The sequence below is a fragment of the Chrysemys picta genome, chromosome 1 (genome assembly GCF_011386835.1).
Source record: "Chrysemys picta bellii isolate R12L10 chromosome 1, ASM1138683v2, whole genome shotgun sequence".
Classification (NCBI taxonomy): Eukaryota; Metazoa; Chordata; order Testudines; family Emydidae; genus Chrysemys; species Chrysemys picta.
In genome coordinates, this window is record NC_088791.1 from 91,879,546 (window position 1) to 91,899,839 (window position 20,294).

Genomic DNA, 20,294 nt, shown 5'->3' on the forward strand with positions numbered 1-20,294 from the left:
ATGATTTTGGTTCTGATATGTTTAATGTGTTAATCAGTACAGTAAGGTGCCACTTTTGTAGTTCTTGTAAGCGCACACATTTGCGAGGTGAGCCTGATAGTAATATAGCACCATTTCATCCACCACCATAGATTATTCCACTTCCTTATTTAAAATGAGCAAGTTTTGTTGTACATGACAGCATCTCTTTTATGCCATTCCTGCTGTTCCAAAGAAGTAAGGGTTCCAAAACAAACTTGCATTTATTCAGACACCAACAAGGCACAAGAGTGTTCATTTGAATTGTAAGACCAGAGTTGGGATGGGGTTTATTTTGCCCTCTGCTACCACCAGCAGAAGACAATTGCTAAGAGGATCTATTGTCACCAAAAGGAAGAAATAAGTTTTCTTCCCACTGGAGTCCGCAGTGTTGGATGTAGCGAAGGGATTCTTTCCCCACCCCCTCTTCCACCGGCATCAAAACTGAACTCAGACCCAACACCCAGGTGAGTAGAGTGAGTTTTAAGCAGAAGGGAGTCACCCCTTTGTCATCAAAGTCCTCAGTTCCTGGTTAGAACTTGCTGAAATACTCAGTCAGTGCATCTAGAAGTTCTTGCTTCTTCCCACCGCCTTTTAGCCCATAAACCCTGCATGCTTCCTTCAGAACAGGCACGGTGAATTTGCCCAGAGTGCCCTTCTGTACATGGCTCCTAAGCTCATCCTTGGAGACTTCCATCTTGGGCTTCTTCTCTATTTGGCCAGCACCTTCTCCTATTAGGAAAAAGAAATTTGGACCACGACATTAAAAGAACTGTATGTATAGAGAAAACACTGCAACACTTAATATGCCAGTCTAGTAACCGATAAGTAAGCAGTGGCTTAATAGCTATGTGGCAAATTTCTAGATTCTGCATTTCATCTTTGAAGCAGCTGTATTTAATTGGTGAGTGATCAGAGGAGATCAAATAACCAATCTCAGTTGGTTTTTTGAGATGGTACAGGAAAAAAAGGTTCTATACAATACCAGTCTCTGAAGAGCAGTCCCATGCAGCGGTATTATATTCGCCTTATGCAGAAGGTGTGTGCCTCAAGTTACACATTTCAGCTGGTATTATTTATATGATTTTACAAGTTACACATTTCTTTATATGTCACTAAAATACAACCCATCAGTTTGTTTCAGGTCCCTAGCTTGTTTTTCTGTTCCTCCCCTATCTCGGTTTTGAATACTAGCATTCCAGGTACTGATCTGTGAAGGTACTTCCCTAGTTTTTAGTAAGACATAGGAAATTTGTTCTATCTGATTGTGCCAAATGCTTACTTCAGCAAATTCAAGGAGATATAGGATACTTAGCATAAGTGAACAGGATTAGGGTATCGACCAGTTTAGGTTATATCACTGTCACAATATTTGTGCTTAATATTACTGGTGTTTAATGCATATTAATATATACATATTTATATGCTGTTGACTAATATATGCTGGCTGGAACAGTTTGTGGCTTAATGGGAAAGACTCCATAACCAAATGACACTATGGGGGATTTTCACAGGGATAGCACAGCAGAATATAAAATCCCAACATGGAATTTAGCTAGGACACCTTTGTTAACACCCCACTCTTATGAAAAGTCCCATGGAATCTTAATTACAATTGCGGTGTACAGCTAATTCAAGACAAGTTCATAGTGGAACACTGCATCATTACTTTGAGGGAAGAAATCGCCTACTACAGCCTTACAAAAAAATTTAGCAGCCCAGGCAGAGTCTTATTCGTGGTATGGGTAAATTGGGGGGGGGGGGGGGGGAAAGAATAATAATGATTTTGCTGGCCTGTCCAAAAAAAAAAAAAAAAAAATCATCTCAAGCCAAATGAGCAAAAACATTTCAAGGTTGCTCTATTTATTGACCCACATTACTTCCTGCTGCAAGCTGGGTTTTCCTTAAGAGATCTCCCATTCAAGAAATGATCCAATTTGACCAAACGCTGTTTCAGCTTGAGAGTTCTAATGAGGCCACAATCCAAGGTGGTATGACTTCATTTTGGCATGAAGCCAACCAACAGTATCAGTGAGAGCGGTTTCATAACTGGTTTCTTTAAACCATGAGAAACTGAGAAATGCAGACTTCTCAGCACACAGCTGATATGGACAGAATGCTGCATGTCACAACAGTGCAGTCTCCTCACCACTACTCACCTTGTTTCCGCTTCACAGCCTTCCCCTCAGGATTGTAGTCAGGGGGGTAAACCAGCTGCTTAAACTGCTCCACCAGATCACCCAGTCTGTGGTTCATCGCCTCAACCTTGGGCTCTGACAGAAGAGAAATTCATACTCTCAAAAACATAACCAAGCACAGGGAAACCTGTATGACTGAAAATGTCACCACCATATTCCTGTGTATCGCAAAAGAGGACTGTCCTCAGAATAACTATCATTCCAAAAGGCTTTGCAAACATGAGAAATTAAATGCAAAAAGGTATGTTAATGCAATGGTAGTTAGAAATTTTGAATGCACAACAGTCAGGAAGTGAGGTTCTGATGATACCATTAACTTATATTGCCCATGTGTAATATCTTATTACTAATTAGATTTGTACGTATACCTAAATAGGAAGGACAAACATGCTTATGCACAGACCAAACGGGGAAAAAAAAATATAACAGCATGCTAGAGAAATAAGTATGCTGCAGCTTTTAATTCATCTCACTGTTATGTTGGGCTATCCCTATCTGTTTTTTATATTCACCTGTTGTCTCTTGTGTTAGACTATAAGCACTTCAGCGCAGAAATCATTTTTGCCATGTGTATCCACTGTCTAACACAATGGGGTCCTGACTGTCGAATGGGATCCTTAGGCACTACTGCAATACAAGCTAATTTTAACACTTTTCCAAACATACAGAAAAACAGGGGAAAAAGTTACAGCTTTTCCTGGGAAAATTCTCATATATATGCTCTTACTGACCACAAGGTGGCATCATTCTGCCACCATAAATCCACTGGACAAGTCATTCATTCCATTAATTTATCAGAGTTAAAAGCTAACTAGACCTTTAAAGAAGGGAGTTTCAGGGAAAACAGCAGTTTGCCAGTAAGGAAAACTGTTCAATCTTCATTTCAAAGAGGTAAGTTATTCAGTCTCCTCTTTACTTTCATTGGCCATGACTTTAAGACCTAATGAGGGATTTTTGGAGAAGAGAGTTGCTCCTGACATCTAGATACCTAGATTCAAAATCTAGGTTTAGGGCCAGTTTCTGCCTTCAGTAAGCACTTACAGCTTTCATTGACTTGAGAACTGCAGGTCTGTTCAAGGGTAGTATTTAGCTCTAAGTCACAAGTGACATGAGTTTGGTCTTAATTTAGTCCAAGTGGCTATTTGTACACTGCACAAAGTTAGCAGTTTTTCAACAAAACTGAAAGGGACATTTTATCAAGTACTTATTGGGGAGGAAGGGGTGTGCGTGAGGAAGGGAACAGAACCAGAATTACAAAATTAAAGAGACTGAAGTATGTTACTACCACCACACACTCTGAATTAAGTCCTAGCATTGCACAATGCTAACTGGTTTAAAAGCACAAGAAGTCCATTTCTGTTTTCTAGAAACACACCACCACCTAGAGTGAAAAATCAAGTGGCCTCTACCCCCACCCTCTTTGCATCCACTCATCGTTCTCACGTGTCAGATCCTCAGCTTGTTCAGGCTCGATCAAGTCCAGTGCCAAGGCCTCCAAGTTCCTAAAATGCTGCTGCAGAACCGGATTCTCAAAGCTGTCATTCCTGCCAACAAAACCCAGAAACATTCAACACACGTCAGCAGTAAGCTGAGCCCATAAATAGGGCTACTGAGCCCCCAGTTCAGAAATCATTTCCCCATCCTCCCCTGCACAGTTAAGCATCTCCATCACCAATGGTGCTTCACTGAGGACTGGTTTTCTCAGGTTTACTGCCTGCAGAAGTAATGACCATGTCACTAGCTTAATAAGCTACCAGCTTATTAATAAGCATGATGTGTATATGTGAAAAATGAAGATGGCATCAGCCCACACTTCAAAACCAGTTTTGCCCCTTTATCTGAATACACATCCCCTTTAATGTGAACACTATGAAGTTGATCCTCCTCAAGATGGAGAGGCACAACTCCCTTTAACAATTATTCTGTAGTACTTTTCATGTAAACATCCTAAAATGCTTAACTTACAGATAGATCAGACATGGGTTCTCTCATTGTCACTGAAACATACTGCCTCTGGAACATGGTGTAATGGCCCTGCTCTATGGGACATGTGTTAAAGGAGTTCCAGAAAGTACTGGTACAACTGTTTAAGGCATGCTGCGTGTGGGTGGTGTCAAAATAGCTCTGTCGGTAAGTGTTGCTACACGTTCGTTTTTAGTTTATTAATATAGTGTCTTAGCCATAGCCCACTTCATGTGAATGTATGCCTTAAACTGTTGCAAGGACAAACAATATAACAAACTAGTTCAGGCAATCAATCAATCTCCCTGCAACAGTCTCCTAGCTTAGTGCAAACACACCTAAGCAGAGTGCATTGGAGACCTATACCACAGCTAATTTTCAATTAGCAGCTCAATTTTGGCCCCTAGAAGTAGGAGCTTTGGGGTAATTTCCAAATGTGAGACATTGCACCCTGGGATGGAGTTAGGACTAATTCATCTTATCTAGACTTACACTGTACCCATCATTATGGTATCTGAACCAGTGCAGCTATACGTGTATTGGAGATTTGACCACTGGGGCAGACATCACAGTGGATTGCACCAGATAAACCAGACCTGACCTAAAGATCTGCTCTCAAGTTTTGTGGCCAACCATTATAATCAATACCTGGAAGCCGTCTGGCTTAGCTGTTGTATGTGGACACCATATTGTAAAAGTGTTGCATGATCAAAGCATTTCAAATAATGGTTTTATACAATGTTTAGGGTAGACATGTCCTTGGAACACCAGACAGCTGAACAAATTCATTCAGAGTTAAAAAAAAGCACTCAAGTTGCATTATAAATTGCACAGTTTCAGGCACCTAGTGCTTTGAAGTCTAGGATTGATTCTGTGTGCATACCACAGCTGCCGCTGAACACCGTACAACACAGCAGGTGATAGCTTTGCGTTTTCATGCCCCGTGCCTCTGACCTCCATTCACCTGTACTTGAACCGGAGCTTCTGGATTATTTCCTTCATTTTGTCTACTTGTTCATCATTGGCTGGGACCTTTTCTGTAAAGTCAATTTTCCGTTTGTCATCTGCATAAGGCAGGAAAATGAGGTGGAAACCTAGACCAAAGAGAGACCAGAGAGCAGTTATCTGAAAGCTTGACCTCAGAACAGCATGTCAAGGGCAAGCCCAAAATGCTCTGCAGTTGGGTTGGCAAGAAAATTTATCTATGCTAGCCAGACACTTATTGTATACAATCTGTCAATAATGCACAATTAACTAGCATCGCTTCCCTTTTCAGACATTTCTTAGGCAGTCTCTTTTCTGAAGAGCCAACAATATCTTCAGGGGTATTCAAACAGCACACAGCACAGTGAAGCCCCAATCCTGACTGGAATCTCTGGCCACTACCATAATATAAATCCGTATCAATAATAATTAATGCTGCTGACTTTTGAGAGATACGATCTAAGTGTGTGAGCAGGCACTAGGGATCCTTGAGTTGTAATTCCATCGGACACTGATTCTCAGTGGAGTTGGGCAAGTCACACCTGTCTTTTCTGCATCATCCCATCTTTTAATCAGGAGAACACTGATCCATCTCACAGTGGTGTTGCGACAATGGAATTAATGCTTATGAAAAGATTGGACAGAATCACACACTACATGCATGGAGCATTATTTTTCTCCCCAAACTTCTCAACCCAGGGCTCTCCAATTATAAAAGTGAGGAAAAGCAGAAGGAAAATAATTTACCACTGCTCTTTCATAACACCCCACTCAATTGGTACACGGTGACAATGATGATGATTTTCATTTATTCACAACCTTCAGAAGAGCCCAGGGACAGAACAAAATTCAAGGAGGCATAAGAGCTCTAGATAACCAATAGAGAGATTTTTCCATTCTGATGTTGGCTACCTGAAGCAGTTAGCAAAGATGTGGGAGGGGAGGGAAACTGTTGCAGCCACATTGGACTTGCATGTTATTTTATCCAGGGCAAGAACGGACACAAATGTAGGCTTTTAAAATGTGTAGCAGGGCACACTACACAGGTGCAACATGGCACAGCTAAACAAGGCTAATACCAGCCTTGCATCAGAAATCCATAGTAGCAGGCATTCATTTTAAATTGCCTCAACCGAAAAATTGTGGCAGACCTGTGCAAAGTAAATATTTCAGGTGAGCAACTGTGGCTAGAGACCAATGAGCTCCTTGTTCTGTGTCAGATTCCTGACATGCCCATCTCCTCTTTCTGCAAGACACTTTCTCCCCAATCTTTATACTTGGCAGCAGGCAGTATCTGGCAGGGATAGTGCATGTTCTCTAGCTGGCAGTTTTTTTCATGCTGCAAGATGGAAAAAATGCAGTCTCTTCACATACCTGGAGGGACTGTCTGCACTTTCTGTTCATCCAGCTCCTCTTCCTGTGGGACCAGGGCTACAAAACGCGGGGGAGTGTTCCGGCGGGGGGTATACCTGCACAATGCCATCACCTCTTTGTCCAGGCACTTGGTCAGTAAGGCATTAAACAGAGTCGTACTCCCTGTGCAACAAAAGCCATATATCTGTCAGACTAAGAACGCTGCTCCCTCCTGGGACGCAGACACTTGACCCAAAGCATTACAGACCTTAGCATCTGCCACTTTTTGAATATACCTGCAAAATTGCAGATGGAGGCCAGAACAGGAGGCAGAAAAATAACGTTAACAGGGCAAAACCCTGAGATGACAACATGGTCTCACCTGAACAGAAGAGCAAGAGAATGCTGGTGAGATTGCTGGACTCACCAACATTTGCAACAGGAGATGGGGGAAGAAAATGGAAGGAGACATCTGGCAAAGCCCCCCCTTCAATTTGGATATATATATTAGTGACACTCTCTTGGAGGCCTAGCAGTGGTAGACCCAAGGCCCTCACTGCAGAGGCAGGGTACTAAGAATCTAGGTTGTAAAAACTCCATCCTCTTTCCAGACCAAACATTAGCTTTTATTTTCACCGGACACCTAACTCAGACTATGTAGTCAAGAGTCATGCAGGTGCTGTTCTGCTGGACCTAAATGGACTGTAAGGCAGTAAAGGGGTTAGCTAAACATCCACCCCAACAGCACAACACTCAAGGGAGTATGCCTTATGCCCCATACCAGGAGCATTGTCTCAGATGCTGAGGGAGAAGGGCACCCTGTCCTAACAGAGCCCTTTTTAGTTCATGGCCTACTCTGTACGTGAGAGAAGTATTAACTACTTCATCTTAAGCACTGTTCACTTACATGTTACAGTATTACCTCCCCACCCCAAGTACACACATAACATGGTGACGGAAGAGAAAAAAGGCCCAGGTTCCACCCCCTACAGTTTACATCTGCTTATAAAATAATCCAGAACCTTCAAATACTAACGAATACATCCCTCCTTGGCATTGCCTTTGTTGTGCTTAGCTGATATAATTGCCACCTTTGAATCTAGATTTCCTACCCATGACCCTAGAGCTCTCTATTCTGGTCCCTGCCTTCCAATATACCACAGGTTTCAAATATAGACACTGCTGTGAATGACAAAAGCAAACCTTTTGGGGGCACATTTGATCAGCTGCTTGTAGGTTGGAAATAAAAGAAAAAACAGGTTCAGAAGCATAGTGGGGAAGGAAGAGAACATTAGTTGTGACTGGGGGAGCAGAGAGTGGCAGTTAAGAGCAATAATGTGGGTTTAAGATTTTGTACAGTACCTCCTCACTTAATGTTGTCCGGATTGATGTTGTTAAGTTGCTGATCAATTAGAGAACATGCTTGTTTAAAGTTGTGCAATGCTCCCTTATAACGTTGTTTGGCAGCCGCCTGCTTTGTCCACTACTTGCAGAAAGAGCAGTCCATTGGCGCTAGCTGGTAGGGGCTTGGAACCAGGGTGGGGCGGCAGCCCCCCATCAGCTCCCCTAAGTTCCCTGTGCGGCAGCAGCCCAGCAGGCTACCAATTGCTGAGCAATTCAGCTGTCCCTCCCCCCCCCCCGCCGTGTGCTGCTCCTGCCCTCTGCCTTGGAGCTGCTCCCGGGAGCCTTCTGCTTGTTGTGGAAGGGGGGGAGTGGGGGAGGAAAGAGGGGTGCTAATGTCCAGGTGTCCCCCTACCCCCATTCCTGTACCTCATCTCCACAGAGCAGGGGGGGGCGGACATGACAGGGCTCAGGACAGAGGGAGCTTGCTGGCAGCAGCTGCTGTCTCAACTTGCTGATCTACTTAAAAAGGCAGTGTACTTAGAGTGGGGTCAGTGTACTTAAAGGGGCAATGAGCACATCTCTCTCACACGTGTTTCTCTCTCACACACACACACACACACACACACACACACACACACGGTGTGTGTCTCTGTCTCTCTCTGCCATGCTGTGTCTCCTCCCTCCATTTGTGCTGTCTTGTAGAGTGAGGGGCTACATTAACAACATGTTAACCCTTGAGGGCTCAGCCGAGAGCTAGTTCATCATTTAGCAGCAAGGCATTCCCTGGGAAATATCCCACCCTCTTCCTCCACCACCTCAATCAAGCTTCACAATCATCATTGCTGTGTACAGTATTAAACTATTTGTTTAAAACTTATTCTGTGTGTCTGTCAAAAACAATTTCCCTGGAACTTAGCTCCCCCCATTTACATTAATTCTTATGGGGAAACTGGATTGGCTTAACATCATTTCACTTAAAGTAGCATTTTTCAGGAACAGAACTACCACGTTAAGCGAGGAGTTACTGTACTGGGCAAGGGAGCAATCTAAACTCTATATGTTCTATGTCCCTCTTAAATGATAGCTCTGTTCCACTCTTCTGTCAATTAGTTTGCTGTTGCACTGCCAGGTGGTCAATCTCTCCCAGTTTTGCTTACCACTAATGAAGGACTCTTCAGGATAGATGAACTGGGAGGGCTTGATGTAATAGTGCTGTTTCAGCATCACCAATGGTTTAAAGCCAATTAGGACCAAACCTGGGGAATCAAATCTCTTCACTTCTTCTACCTCCTCTTTCTCCAGTACAATCTGACGGTTCCCATAGGTCTAACAAATAGAAGAAAAAAGACAATTATGAGAATGGAGAGCTCACCCATTCAGCAGAGAGGGCATAAGGGACAATGGAATCCATTCTCCTATGATGAAACATATGGGGGAGTGGCAAAAAGAGGACTGTGGGAATGGGGAAGGTGACTAGATTACCCACTGAAGATATTTTCCAGCTCAAAGGAAAGATCTGCGAGATGTAGTTCCATGCTGGCATGAGGAGAAACCAGCTCACTGCTGGTTAAAGCAAAATCCAAATTGGTTTCACACACAGGATTGAACTAATCAAATACATTCAACGTTGACAACGCCAGCAGTTTAAAAGGACTGATAGCCAGTCTACGTAAAGAACAGTCCTGCTATGTCCATAATGGAGCATCTCTCATGCGCCTTTCGATCTCTCTAATCCCAGGTTTTTAATCAGCCATTCAGACAATAGTTTAATTTTATCTATTCATCACCAGTCTCCCTCAGACACACTTTGGATCCCTTTGCACTAGTTTCCATGGTACTCCATGGCATTCAGTGTAGGACCTGGCAGGATGGTTTATGGAGGAAGTTTGGGCGTGAATGACTAAGAAAATCTGCTTCAGCAAATTCCCAGTAATGGTAGTGTGCTCACAACCCTTGCTTCTAAGCGGACATCTGCTAGCAACCTGGTGGTTGAAAGTACTCTTCTGTTTCAAAGATCTGATCAGAACAGTATTTAATCTCCGTACTTTCATCCAGTCTACAAAAGGTCAGACAGGAGAGAGATGTTTGGATTACAGCCTTGTACTTCTCCCAAACACCTTCTGCTCTGAGCAATTGGTGGGTCATGACAATAAAACCCAACATCTTCAGCTAAAAGAAGGATGGACACAAAATAACTTTATAGTCCTATAACTTCTTCCATCCTGGAGCCTCAAAGTATTTTGCAGACCATGTATATAGGAATCACTTATCTGGCCCTGAAATACAGCTACACCTGAGCATGGCAATCATTCAGTAACAGCAACACTACATGGCAGCGGGGGAGTGCAGAATAAAGAGGGAATTTTAGGGATGCAGAATGCAATTACCTAGGTTGGAAGTTAACTTAGACATTGGGATTCATATCCCTGACCTTTTGGTAATTAATGATTCCATGATATTAATAAATAATAATATATGGAGATATACCTATCTCATAAAACTGGAAGGGACCCCGAAAGGTCATCGAGTCCAGCCCCCTGCCTTCACTAGCAGGACCAAGTACTGATTTTTGCCCCAGATCCCTAAGTGGCCCCCTCAAGGATTGAACTCACAACCCTGGGTTTAGCAGGCCAATGCTCAAACCACGGTCAAACATGATCTGTGTTTAGATCATCAAGAAACGGCACCAGCAATAAAACAAGGGCTGCTAGTGTCATGTTTTCAGGATGAGACAGTTCTGACTCCGAAAGGAGAGCACACCCTATAAAGCCCCAGCCTCACTTCCACAAATAGCTGTTTTCTCCCTTGAAAGCCTCACCCAAGCAATGACCCACTCAAATTCTGCTTAACTTATGAACGTGACAAAGACCCTTAAGAGGACAGAGGTGCAAACAATACGAACAAATGGTACTGTGCTTTTCTGCAGATCATCTTAAAAGGCCAACAGAAAAATAAGCAGCAGGTTTATTCAGATGCTTAATGTCCTTGCAGGTCCCCCAGCATCAGGAAGAACGAATGTGTAGGGAGTGCGTTACCTGAGCCTTCTTGGTATCACTAGGTAGAAGCAAGCTGCCTGTCTCTCGGTTAAATGTCCGTGTCTTTGTTTTCACAGGCTCATTGGTTTCACGATAAAGTTTCACTGGAGATGGTTTGAAAGCTTTCTGGACCAGGTTGTAAACACCTACAGTGAGGGACAGGTCTTTGCCCAGATGGAAGTTTAACCTGTGTGGAAATAACAGATAGGTTATTTCAAATTTCTAAATGGACACTTTTCATAAAGGTCTCTCACATGACAGTCTATTCCCTCAGGTTCGCCTTTATTCACTTTCCAACACCACCTGCATCTCTGAAATGGAAATATTACTTACCTTGCAATTCTGCTTCTCTGAAGATATTGTGCAGGATTCTCAGTCCTGGGTCATAGTTCTTTAACACAAACCACTTAGCAGAACTCAGAGCTTCTCCGTTCTTTTTACCCTCGAAGGCAGCTACAGTGAGGTAGAGCACAAGGCAGACCCACTACTGACAACTGTGCACCGTTCCCATGCTGAACATAAATGCTGCCCTTTGAACTCTTAACCAGCTCCTTTGAGCCAACAGGAGGTAAAGCTCCCAGAAAAAGCCAATTCAAGACAACGCAATAGCAAAAACATGCCTCTGGGGGAAAAAGAAACAAGGCTTGAGAGAGACGGTAACCTACAAACTGAGTAGAACAGCGAGAGGGTGAAACAAGACATTTCCCTTCCTCTAAAGATAATGTCAGTATAGGATTCTCACTCCACAAGAGTTAAAGAGCTTGAGGGATGTCCCCAAAGGGGGGCAATAAAGTGTTGCTGCAACTAGCAGCAACAAGGGCAATGCCAACAGTGTGAATAAGGACGGAGGTGTTATATAAAAAATATATATATAAATTATATCCTTCCTTATTCACACTGTCGGCATTGACCTTATTGCTGTTAGCATTAACGAAACAAAGGAGTAACATACCTTGTCCAAGTACTATGTCAGAGGTTCCAGTCTGCAAAAAGGAATAGCAATCAGTGAGAAAAGCCCACGTAAAAACTGGCAACCTGAAAATCTGGGATGACATCCTAAGAAGGGACTCTCTCCTGTGGTAAAATTTCTAAGGGTTTCAGTCTGCTCCATACAGAACCTCCAGGGACGTTTTGACATCTAGCATACGGTGAAAGGCCTCCCCAGACAGGCACACAGTCCGAAGGGAAATGTTGGCAGAAGGATAGGTAGAAGTCTACCACCACCTTGAAAAGGAAGCTCGGATGAGTCTGCAGCATTACCTTATCTTTATAAAGCATGGCATAAGAAGAATCAATCACTAGGCCCTTGAACTCACTCTGAGCTGAAATCTTTGCCACCATGAAAATGAACTTCCTGTAAGAAACAAACTCACACAAACTGGATGGTTCAGAAGGAATTTTCAGCAGCTTTGTCAAGAGCACATTAATATCCCATAACACTTTTTAAAATGTGAGTTTTCAGAATTGTTAATCCCCATAAGAACCAGAAAACAAGGGCCTGTAAAGACACTGGCCCACATATGACTAATGCAGGTGCGACAAACTGAAATAGCTACCAAACATGCTGGAATGCAGTAAGCTAAACTCAGACAGGTGAAGGCAGTCGAGCAGTTTTTGTGCAAAGGCCCACTTCAGCCTGACTTTACCACAAACACTAACATTTTCTGGTTTGAGTTGTAGATTTTTTTTCCAGTAGATGATTTCTGAGATGCCTGGAGGACATGAGCCCCATACTCAGACTACCATGTCAAGAAAAGGGCTCTGGGGCCAGGATGGAGCAAGGATGATTTCAGGCCAGACTCTCAGAATAGGAGGAGGCATGTGGTGGCCAGAAGGGGCCTAGTTCACATTCTATTTTCCACTACTGCGATCCTTAAGGGTCTACGAGCTAGGAGAGTTCCATTAGTCTTGTGCTAGAGAGTTAAGGCCCAGGAGTGAAAATACTGCTCAAATTGTGTCTTTATAGAACAATCCATCCACATGAAGAAGGCTGGATATAACCCCTTCCAGAGGCTGCTGATGCTATTTCAAAATGTTGACATGTGGTACGCACCTGGCCAAAGCACGCTTCTTTGTCTCCTTTGCTCGCACTTTCTTCATGAGATGTTCCAGCTTTCCTGAGGCATCAGTATGGACCCCAAGGTCTTCGTCCTCTGCTGTGTTAATGATGTCCCTGTAGAACAAGGAGATATCGAACCCCCCAGGCTTCTTCAGGTGCATCAAGTCAAGGAAGATACCTGGGGGCAAGGTAGAAATGTGGGGAGGATCATACAAATTGATTTCTACTTATACTGGCATGTTCATACAATATTCAGATATTCCTTTAAATGGGAAAGGAAGTCAAAATGGACAGTCGTCCAAGAACAAAGAGGTGTCCTTTTGTTAAGATTTTTTTCTTTTTGGTTAAGTGTTGGTTCTTGTAAGAAAGTAATTAATGAGAACGGGCCTGATAGTTCTTTGCATCTAGTCAAGCAATGCAGCAGAGGGACCATGCTCAGCCCCTGCCTGGGAGGGGAGTGACCCACTGTGGCCAATGCTCAAAGCAGCACTGACAGGCTCCAGAAGAAACTGCATCCACCCCATTCTTGTCCATAGGGAGAGGAGAGGAAGAGAAGATGGAAGATTATAGAGAATCCCCCACAAAATTCTCTTTTGTCAGGTATAAGGGATAAGGTCTTAAAGATGCTTGACTACCCTTAGGCTCTAGCACACCAACTGAATTCTGAAGGAATTGGCTGTCTCAACCACTTGCTGTGACTACTGCAATATCCTCCTTTCTGGCCTCCAAACATATTGCTTTCCTTCAATTCATATAAAATACCGCTGTGACCGAAGGCAATTTCTGCAATATCCTTGAAAAACCTTACTGAATTAAGTTAAAGTATCTCTGGAGTCCATTGTATTAAATGTTATTATTGGCTTAGATTGTATGTAACCTGTCTGGAGGGGGAGAGGGAAGGGAAGAGAGGTGATGTGAACCCCAGAAAGTGTTGTGAATGTCAAAGGATTATATTCAACAATGTGCCAGGCAAGAATGGACTTTGGAGACTAAGTGTCAAGTGATTTGCCTGGGGAAATCTCGGGGGGGGACGAGGGACGACACATGACGACGCTGAATGCAAATTCCCACTTCCAGTTACGCAAAAACCCAGCTTTTTCAAGCTATGGCTTGAGAAGGGAACCATTGTCTACTGATTACCTCTTCCCAGAATCTCAAGATCAAAGGCCCAAGCTGTATAAAGGAAAGACTGCACTATTCATGGGTGTGCTAGTTCTGAGCTAAGTCTGCTATGAACCTGTAACCACAGAAAAACCCCTTTGCAGAGTTTGAAACACTGATTCCTATCAGAGTCCTAGCTAGAGCTCGGGGGTGATCTCTTGTAAACTTATTAGAATGTATGTAGATTTTATCGTTTTTAATATAATTTTCTCTGTAATGCTTTCACCTTAAGAATAAATATGTTTGCTTAGAAAAAGCTGTGTGCCAACTTGTGACTGCTGGCAACTACAGCTGTTCATAGCCTTCGGTGAGAAAGCGAAGCACAGACACCAAAGGGAGGTGATGGCTGAGGAGCCAGGAACCTAGAATGTGTGCTGTTGTTGAACCACGGAGAGGGAAACAGATACAGTTGCTAAAGTAATCCTCTTTGCCTGTCAATTTGATCATGTCACTCCATTCCTGGAAGAAGGGGGAAACGAGGAAGTATGAGGGTGGTTTAATTTCTATGGCCCATTCAATCCCTGACTACAAGCCAAGACAAACAAAAGGGGCTTAATTAGTGCCTATTAACTACAAAAAAACTGGACTGAGAACCTCTAATTTAGAAAGGATTTTTATGTTTTGATTCAAATATTTTGAAGAATTGTCTCCAGAAATGTAGCAGCCCAAAGCCCTGTTTACGCCTAGCAATTCCCCAAGTCCAATCACATCATTCACTTTCCTCCAAGATTGTACAAAGCAGTTACTTGGTGTCTGCTGCAGGGAAGCATCACTTACTCTTCATTAGGCTCAATTTCTAAATTAAAGGTGAAAATGCTCACCTGTGTCTCGAAGGTCAGCAGCTTTGGTCCTGGCCAGCTTAGCTTTAGTGCTGTCATGTCCATGAGGGTTGTCTTCATTGGTGAACAGCATGATTCTCTTGTGGCTCATCTTGAGCTGGACATCACTGAAGAGATTACAGCAGGCCCAGAGTGCCTCGCCCAGTGAGTAGTCAGCATTATGGCCAAACGACTCACGAAAGAGTGCTTTTCCCTGATCTCCCTTGTACTTATCCAACTCTAGCACTCGTTTGGCACCTAGATGGAAAGACAGCAAGGGCATTACTGGTTCTAGTTCGCACATTAAAGCCAAAACCTGCTGACCATTTTTCCAGCCAGAGAAAACACATTGCTCCCTACAGCTGATGTTTGTCTAACATTTCACAGCATCTCCACAGCATGGCCCTTCCAGTAGTTGGGTAGGGAAAGTGTTCAGCGTCTTGGGGTATGTCGACACAGCAACTGAAAGGCATGCTTCCGAACATGAGTAGACATATACACATTAGCTCTGCTCAAGTTAGTGCCTAAAAATAGCAGTGTGGCCACAGCAGCACAGGCGGTGGCTTGGGATAGCCACCCACGTACGCACGCAGGGGATCGGGTGGGATTGTAAATGAGCAGTTAGCCATGTAGCTAGCCCGAGCTGCTGCAGACATACTGCTATTTTTAGGCATTAACTCAAGCACAGCTGGCACATATATGTCTATCTGTGCTGGGAATTACACCTCCGACCTGCTGTATACACATATCCTTAGGTGTATGGACCCATCGATAACCATCCTTGTTTTTCAAACTATGGACTTGCTCAAGTTGACCAACGGCTCCCCTTCTGCTTGTCTAGTGACAGCTTCTCTCTCTCTTCACAATCTTGCCAGTGATAGTGGAAGAACCTTTTACTCTGCAACCACTGCTATTTGATCAGCTTTTTCGTAGCTTGCTCCCTCACTGGATTCTCCATCTCTTAAGATCTCACCTGAAAAGGGATCCTATTCACTATTTAATTTCCTACCCCATCTAACATTTAACTAACAGTTAACCCCATTTAACTAACAGTTTTAGAATTAGTGTTCTGAGAGAAGATGCTATACAAGAAGAACTAGATTACATAAACCCTTCCCCCTCCAGGGTACACTGTATCTCCAGCAGGCAGGAGTCTTTCCCCAATTCTTTTCCCCACTAACGGCCCACACCTTTCATCTGCACCTTTGGGCCAAGAGAACAATAACCCCGTCCGGCTCTGGAGGTGTGATATATTAGAGGTTGGTAGGCAGAACTTCCACCATGATGCACTTTGCTTATAAGATGTGCTTCCAAGGAGTAGTTTGGGAATCAGACGTCAGACACACTCCTACCCTGCCAGTACAGTAGCTAAAACAGAGCTGGCCTTCTTTCTCTATACAACATCCTACTCTCCTAAAAGTACTTCAGCACGAAGGCTAAGAAGTCTCAATGAGAAAGAAAAGTTAACAGTCCAAGTCCTCTGGAGAAACATCTGCATGTTCTCCCACTCCTATTTATTGAATATTCCCATTATTTACAAGCAATAGCTTTTAGATAAAATGCCACTTTGCCATGACAGATATTAGCGCTTGGTTCCATTAACATCACTCTGGCTGGAAGCACTCACCTTCTATTTCCTGCCCCTCCCTCAAACAAGGAAATTACAATATCTTCTCTCTCTCTCTCTCTCTCTCTCCCCAGAGCCTCCCACATCTCACTCTGCTTTCTACACTTTGTCACATTAACTTTACTCCTGCTGTTGGTTCTCAACCAGAGTTACTGTGCTGCGAACATTATTATGGAAGTCTGAGACAAAATACCACTAGCAGGTCATCCTGTCCATCTCCTTTTGCAATCAAAAGGTATGGCAGCACATACATGGTAAATTCAACAGTACAGCAGGTGCCTGACAAGCTTTTAAGAGTCTGGATGGGACTCTCTTGAAAGCCTGTCACGCACCTGCTGTACTGCTAAAATGTACCATGTATGTGCTAGAAGTCCTCTTTAATCAAAGGGGGCAGTGGCCATAAAATGGGGCCTTGTGTTAAAGTACGGAAAAATATGGAACCCCACACATAAAGGAAATAAAACACTGATAGTGTGTGTTCTTTACTTGATTCAATAAGGAAATTCTAAGCAGGGAAGTTGCTACACCTATCAAAAATCCCAGCACAGAAAAAGAAATTAAAATGCTACAGTAACAGGCCTCTCTCTCCAAAGGGGACAAATGGTGATAAAAGCATTGTACAAACTTCCCCATTTCCTCTTAAGCCTCATATGCCTATTATCTCTTACCTGGATTGTCCAGCTCCTGAAGAACATACACATGTTTGAAATCCACAGAATTCTTGTGTTTCTCAGTGCCATAAAACACAACACTCAAGAGGTCCCTGTCACTACTAATGATCTTGCTGGTATACACATTCCGGATGCACTGGAAAGAGAAAACAGCAGAATCAGGGGAAAAGGGAGGGAGAAAGTTAGCTGAAAAAATGGTGCTAGAGTTCTCTCTTTGGCAATCAGCCCTTCATAATGGCAACGCCAAGGGCTGCCACAATGTTTTGAGCCACATTTCATAATAAGTATCAGAGGGGTAGCCGTGTTAGTCTGGATCTGTAAAAAGCGACAAAGAGTCCTGTGGCACCTTATAGACTAACAGGCGTATTGGAGCATAAGCTTTCGTGGGTGAATACCCACTTCGTCAGATGAATGTACATTCATTCATCTGACGAAGTGGGTATTCACCCACAAAAGCTTATGCTCCAATACGCCTGTTAGTCTATAAGGTACCACAGGACTCTTTGTCACTATTTCATAACAAGTTAAGTACAAGATGTTTATGATTACATTTGAACATTAAATACTTTTCTTTATAACACATTTTCTACAGAAGAGGACAAAAGAAACACTTCCTGGAGATACTACTCTATAAGGCAAATTTATTCCTCATTTTGTAAACACCATCACCACCAAAATGTCTGGGTTTGACTACAGATTAGGGATGCAAATATCGTTTAAAAAGTTAACCGTTTAAACTCAATATTTTTAATCGTTTAAATGGTTAACTAATTAAAGGGCTGCCCCAGCTGGGGCTAAGACTAATGATTATCAATTAACCGGTTAACATTTTACATCACTACTACAGATCAGACCTCTCCAGCCCACAACCACTGCTGTTGCTGCAGAATGAGTTCTGATTTTCGCACCAGAGATATGGTGCTCTCATATTATGGCGATGAGAAATACATAAATAGATAAGGCAGTCAACTACCTACATTAGCTATATTATAGTGAAGAAGAAATATGTATATAGGCAACTCATAAAGCACATTGAGATCTTTTAGTCTACAAGATAGAGATTAATAATGACCTAACACATGATCTTACCTGAATTGTCATATCAAAAGGAGTCCACTCATCATCATCATAATATTCAAACATGGCCTTGGAAGCATCAACTAAAAAAATCAGGCTGTCTCGACCTGCATATTTATATTCCCCTGAAGGGAAAAAAAAAAAAAGTATAGTCTTATAATTGGCTGTATCTTTTTTTCCCCCACTTAATGCACCCACCCATGTTATTTGCGCTTTGTAATATAAGCAAATGTAGGGAGTGGTTTGAGTAGCCAAAATTCATCCACAGGAGATTATTCACAATACAGATGCTTGAAAGAACAAAAAAAAGAGAACCTAAGGAGATCCTCAGAAATATGTCTGGAGCAGAGGACCCCGTGCTAAGGGAAAGAAAGCAGGCACTCAGGATCACATTCACAGAACACTTTTTGGTTAAAGGTCAAATTCTTACCCCCAGTTTCAACTTCTTCAGGATATTCTTCCTCTTCCTCATCCTCCTCATTTTTGTAGTAAGACATCCACTCTGACATGGCTGCCACTGTTTGCTAAAAAGAGCAGATGAGGCAGGTGGTTTGAACTGACCTTCAGTCTGAAGACCCTCCAAATAGCTGGTCACATGGTTTGGGCACTTGTTTTCAGTTGCTAAGGTCTGGTCCACTTACAAATTAGATCAACCTAGCTACACTGCTGGGGAAAATGTAATGCCCCGAGCACGGTAGTTAGGGAGGCCTAACCCCCAATATAGATACAGTTAAGGCTTGAACTACACTACAGAGTTAGGCAGCTTACGTCAACATGTCTACACTACAACATTGCTCCCATCAATGCAAGTCACCCATTACACCGACCTAATAACGCCACCTCCGCGAGAGGCACATAGTTAGGATGTCGATATAGTTAGGATGATGGCGTAGACACAGTGTCAGGCCCGTGTGGGGCTCACAATGCCCCACCCGGTGAAGTCAGCGGAAGCGCGCCGCCAACAGAGGGGGCACAGCGCAGACACGAACCCCCAGAGTAATTACTGCAGTGGCTGCACCCTGACTTAACTTAGATCGACTAGTTGGGGCTTTGTCTTATATAGGCGCCTATTACCCCCCACCCCGTCCCGATTTTTCACACTTGCTGTCTGGTCACCTTACGTGGGAAGCGCCTACGCCACAGCAGCGCAGCCACCGCCTAACCCACCAGAGACGCCCCCGAACGTTACTTTGCCACGGAAGCGATGGCCGGAGTCAGCAGCGGGGGCTCCCAGAGCCTCTGTCCACGCCAGGAGCGGTTGGAGAATCCCGGGCCGCGAGGGGGAGGGGGAGGGCGCGGGCGCGCGAAGCAGCACTGGCGGGATAACGGCCTGGCTGGAACTGCTGCTCCCGCCCCCAGTGGCCTCGTGCCAGTTGGAAGCGAACAGGACACGCCCCCTCTCGCTGGTTTCCAGCCGCGGCGAGCGTCTCGCGCCCTCACGTGGGGCGCCGCAACAGAGCGAGCCCCGAGCTGCCCATCAGCCGCGACCCGCCCTCCGATCTCGGGCAAGGGCCCGGCCTGTCCCTGCAGCGGCAGTAGGAGGCCGGACAGGACACCACCCCGGGGTTGTGGGGCGAGAGGCGACGAGAACATCTGCGGCCAGCCATAGCTCAGCGCCGCCCTGGCAATGGGAGGCCGGGGCCCGGGGGAGAGAAAGGGGGAATTCATGGGCACTAGATGGGGGGGATCGGTAGAAAACGAGGCGGGACCCCAACAGCCCCTAAGGCAGCCCGGCTCCGCGCGAAGAAGTGACTCCCGCCATTACCTGAGCCGGTAGCAGCTCACCGAAACCGGAAATCCGCCCCCGGAAACAATCCCACCCAATCCTGCGAAAGCCGTGGCGGCCCGAGGGAAACCACGCCCCCTACATTCTACCACCTCTAGAGCCGGCAGCTCAGCTGCAGGTTACAGCCCCACCCACAAAGAGCCACCTTCACAGGGCATCACCGCGTTCCAGCCAATAGCTGGTCCCATCCGTAACCCCGCC

At 44.3% G+C, this 20,294-nt stretch overlaps 1 protein-coding gene across 7 annotated transcripts; it reads right to left on the bottom strand.

Moving 5' to 3' along the window:
- Nucleotides 1-223: 223 nt before the first annotated feature.
- On the bottom strand, nucleotides 224-20,207 carry XRCC6 (X-ray repair cross complementing 6). 7 transcript variants are annotated; one of them, XR_010591793.1, is made up of 13 exons: nucleotides 20,073-20,207; nucleotides 18,738-18,831; nucleotides 18,320-18,432; nucleotides 17,228-17,366; nucleotides 14,936-15,190; nucleotides 12,948-13,131; nucleotides 10,895-11,081; nucleotides 9,017-9,185; nucleotides 6,537-6,698; nucleotides 5,143-5,272; nucleotides 2,729-3,760; nucleotides 2,178-2,291; nucleotides 224-750 (listed from the first exon to the last, which is right to left on the bottom strand). XR_010591793.1 is itself a non-coding variant. In XM_005302602.5 (13 exons), the coding sequence occupies exons 2-13, from the start codon at nucleotides 18,814-18,816 to the stop codon at nucleotides 551-553; spliced, it is 1,833 nt and encodes a 610-aa protein (XP_005302659.3). In that variant the 5' UTR covers nucleotides 18,817-18,831; nucleotides 20,073-20,207; the 3' UTR covers nucleotides 224-550. The 7 variants fall into 7 exon arrangements, 5 of the variants coding, with proteins under 5 accessions (XP_005302659.3, XP_005302658.1, XP_023955858.1 ...); XR_010591795.1 differs by lacking the exon at nucleotides 20,073-20,207 and adding an exon at nucleotides 19,424-19,678; XM_005302602.5 differs by having other exon boundaries at nucleotides 3,660-3,760.
- Between the last annotated feature and the right edge of the window lie 87 nt (nucleotides 20,208-20,294).

What these genes read in the sequence shown, in the direction of transcription:
- XRCC6 (XM_005302602.5), bottom strand. Translation starts at nt 18,816, where the DNA reads ATGTCAGAGTGGATGTCTTACTACAAAAATGAGGAGGATGAGGAAGAG. An exon ending in TCAGGAGCTGGACAATCCAG is followed by an intron (nt 15,191 to 17,227) that starts GTAAGAGATAAT and finishes CTTTCCATCTAG; the next exon opens with GTGCCAAACGAGTGCTAGAG. An exon ending in TGCTGACCTTCGAGACACAG is followed by an intron (nt 13,132 to 14,935) that starts GTGAGCATTTTC and finishes CCTTGCCCCCAG; the next exon opens with GTATCTTCCTTGACTTGATG.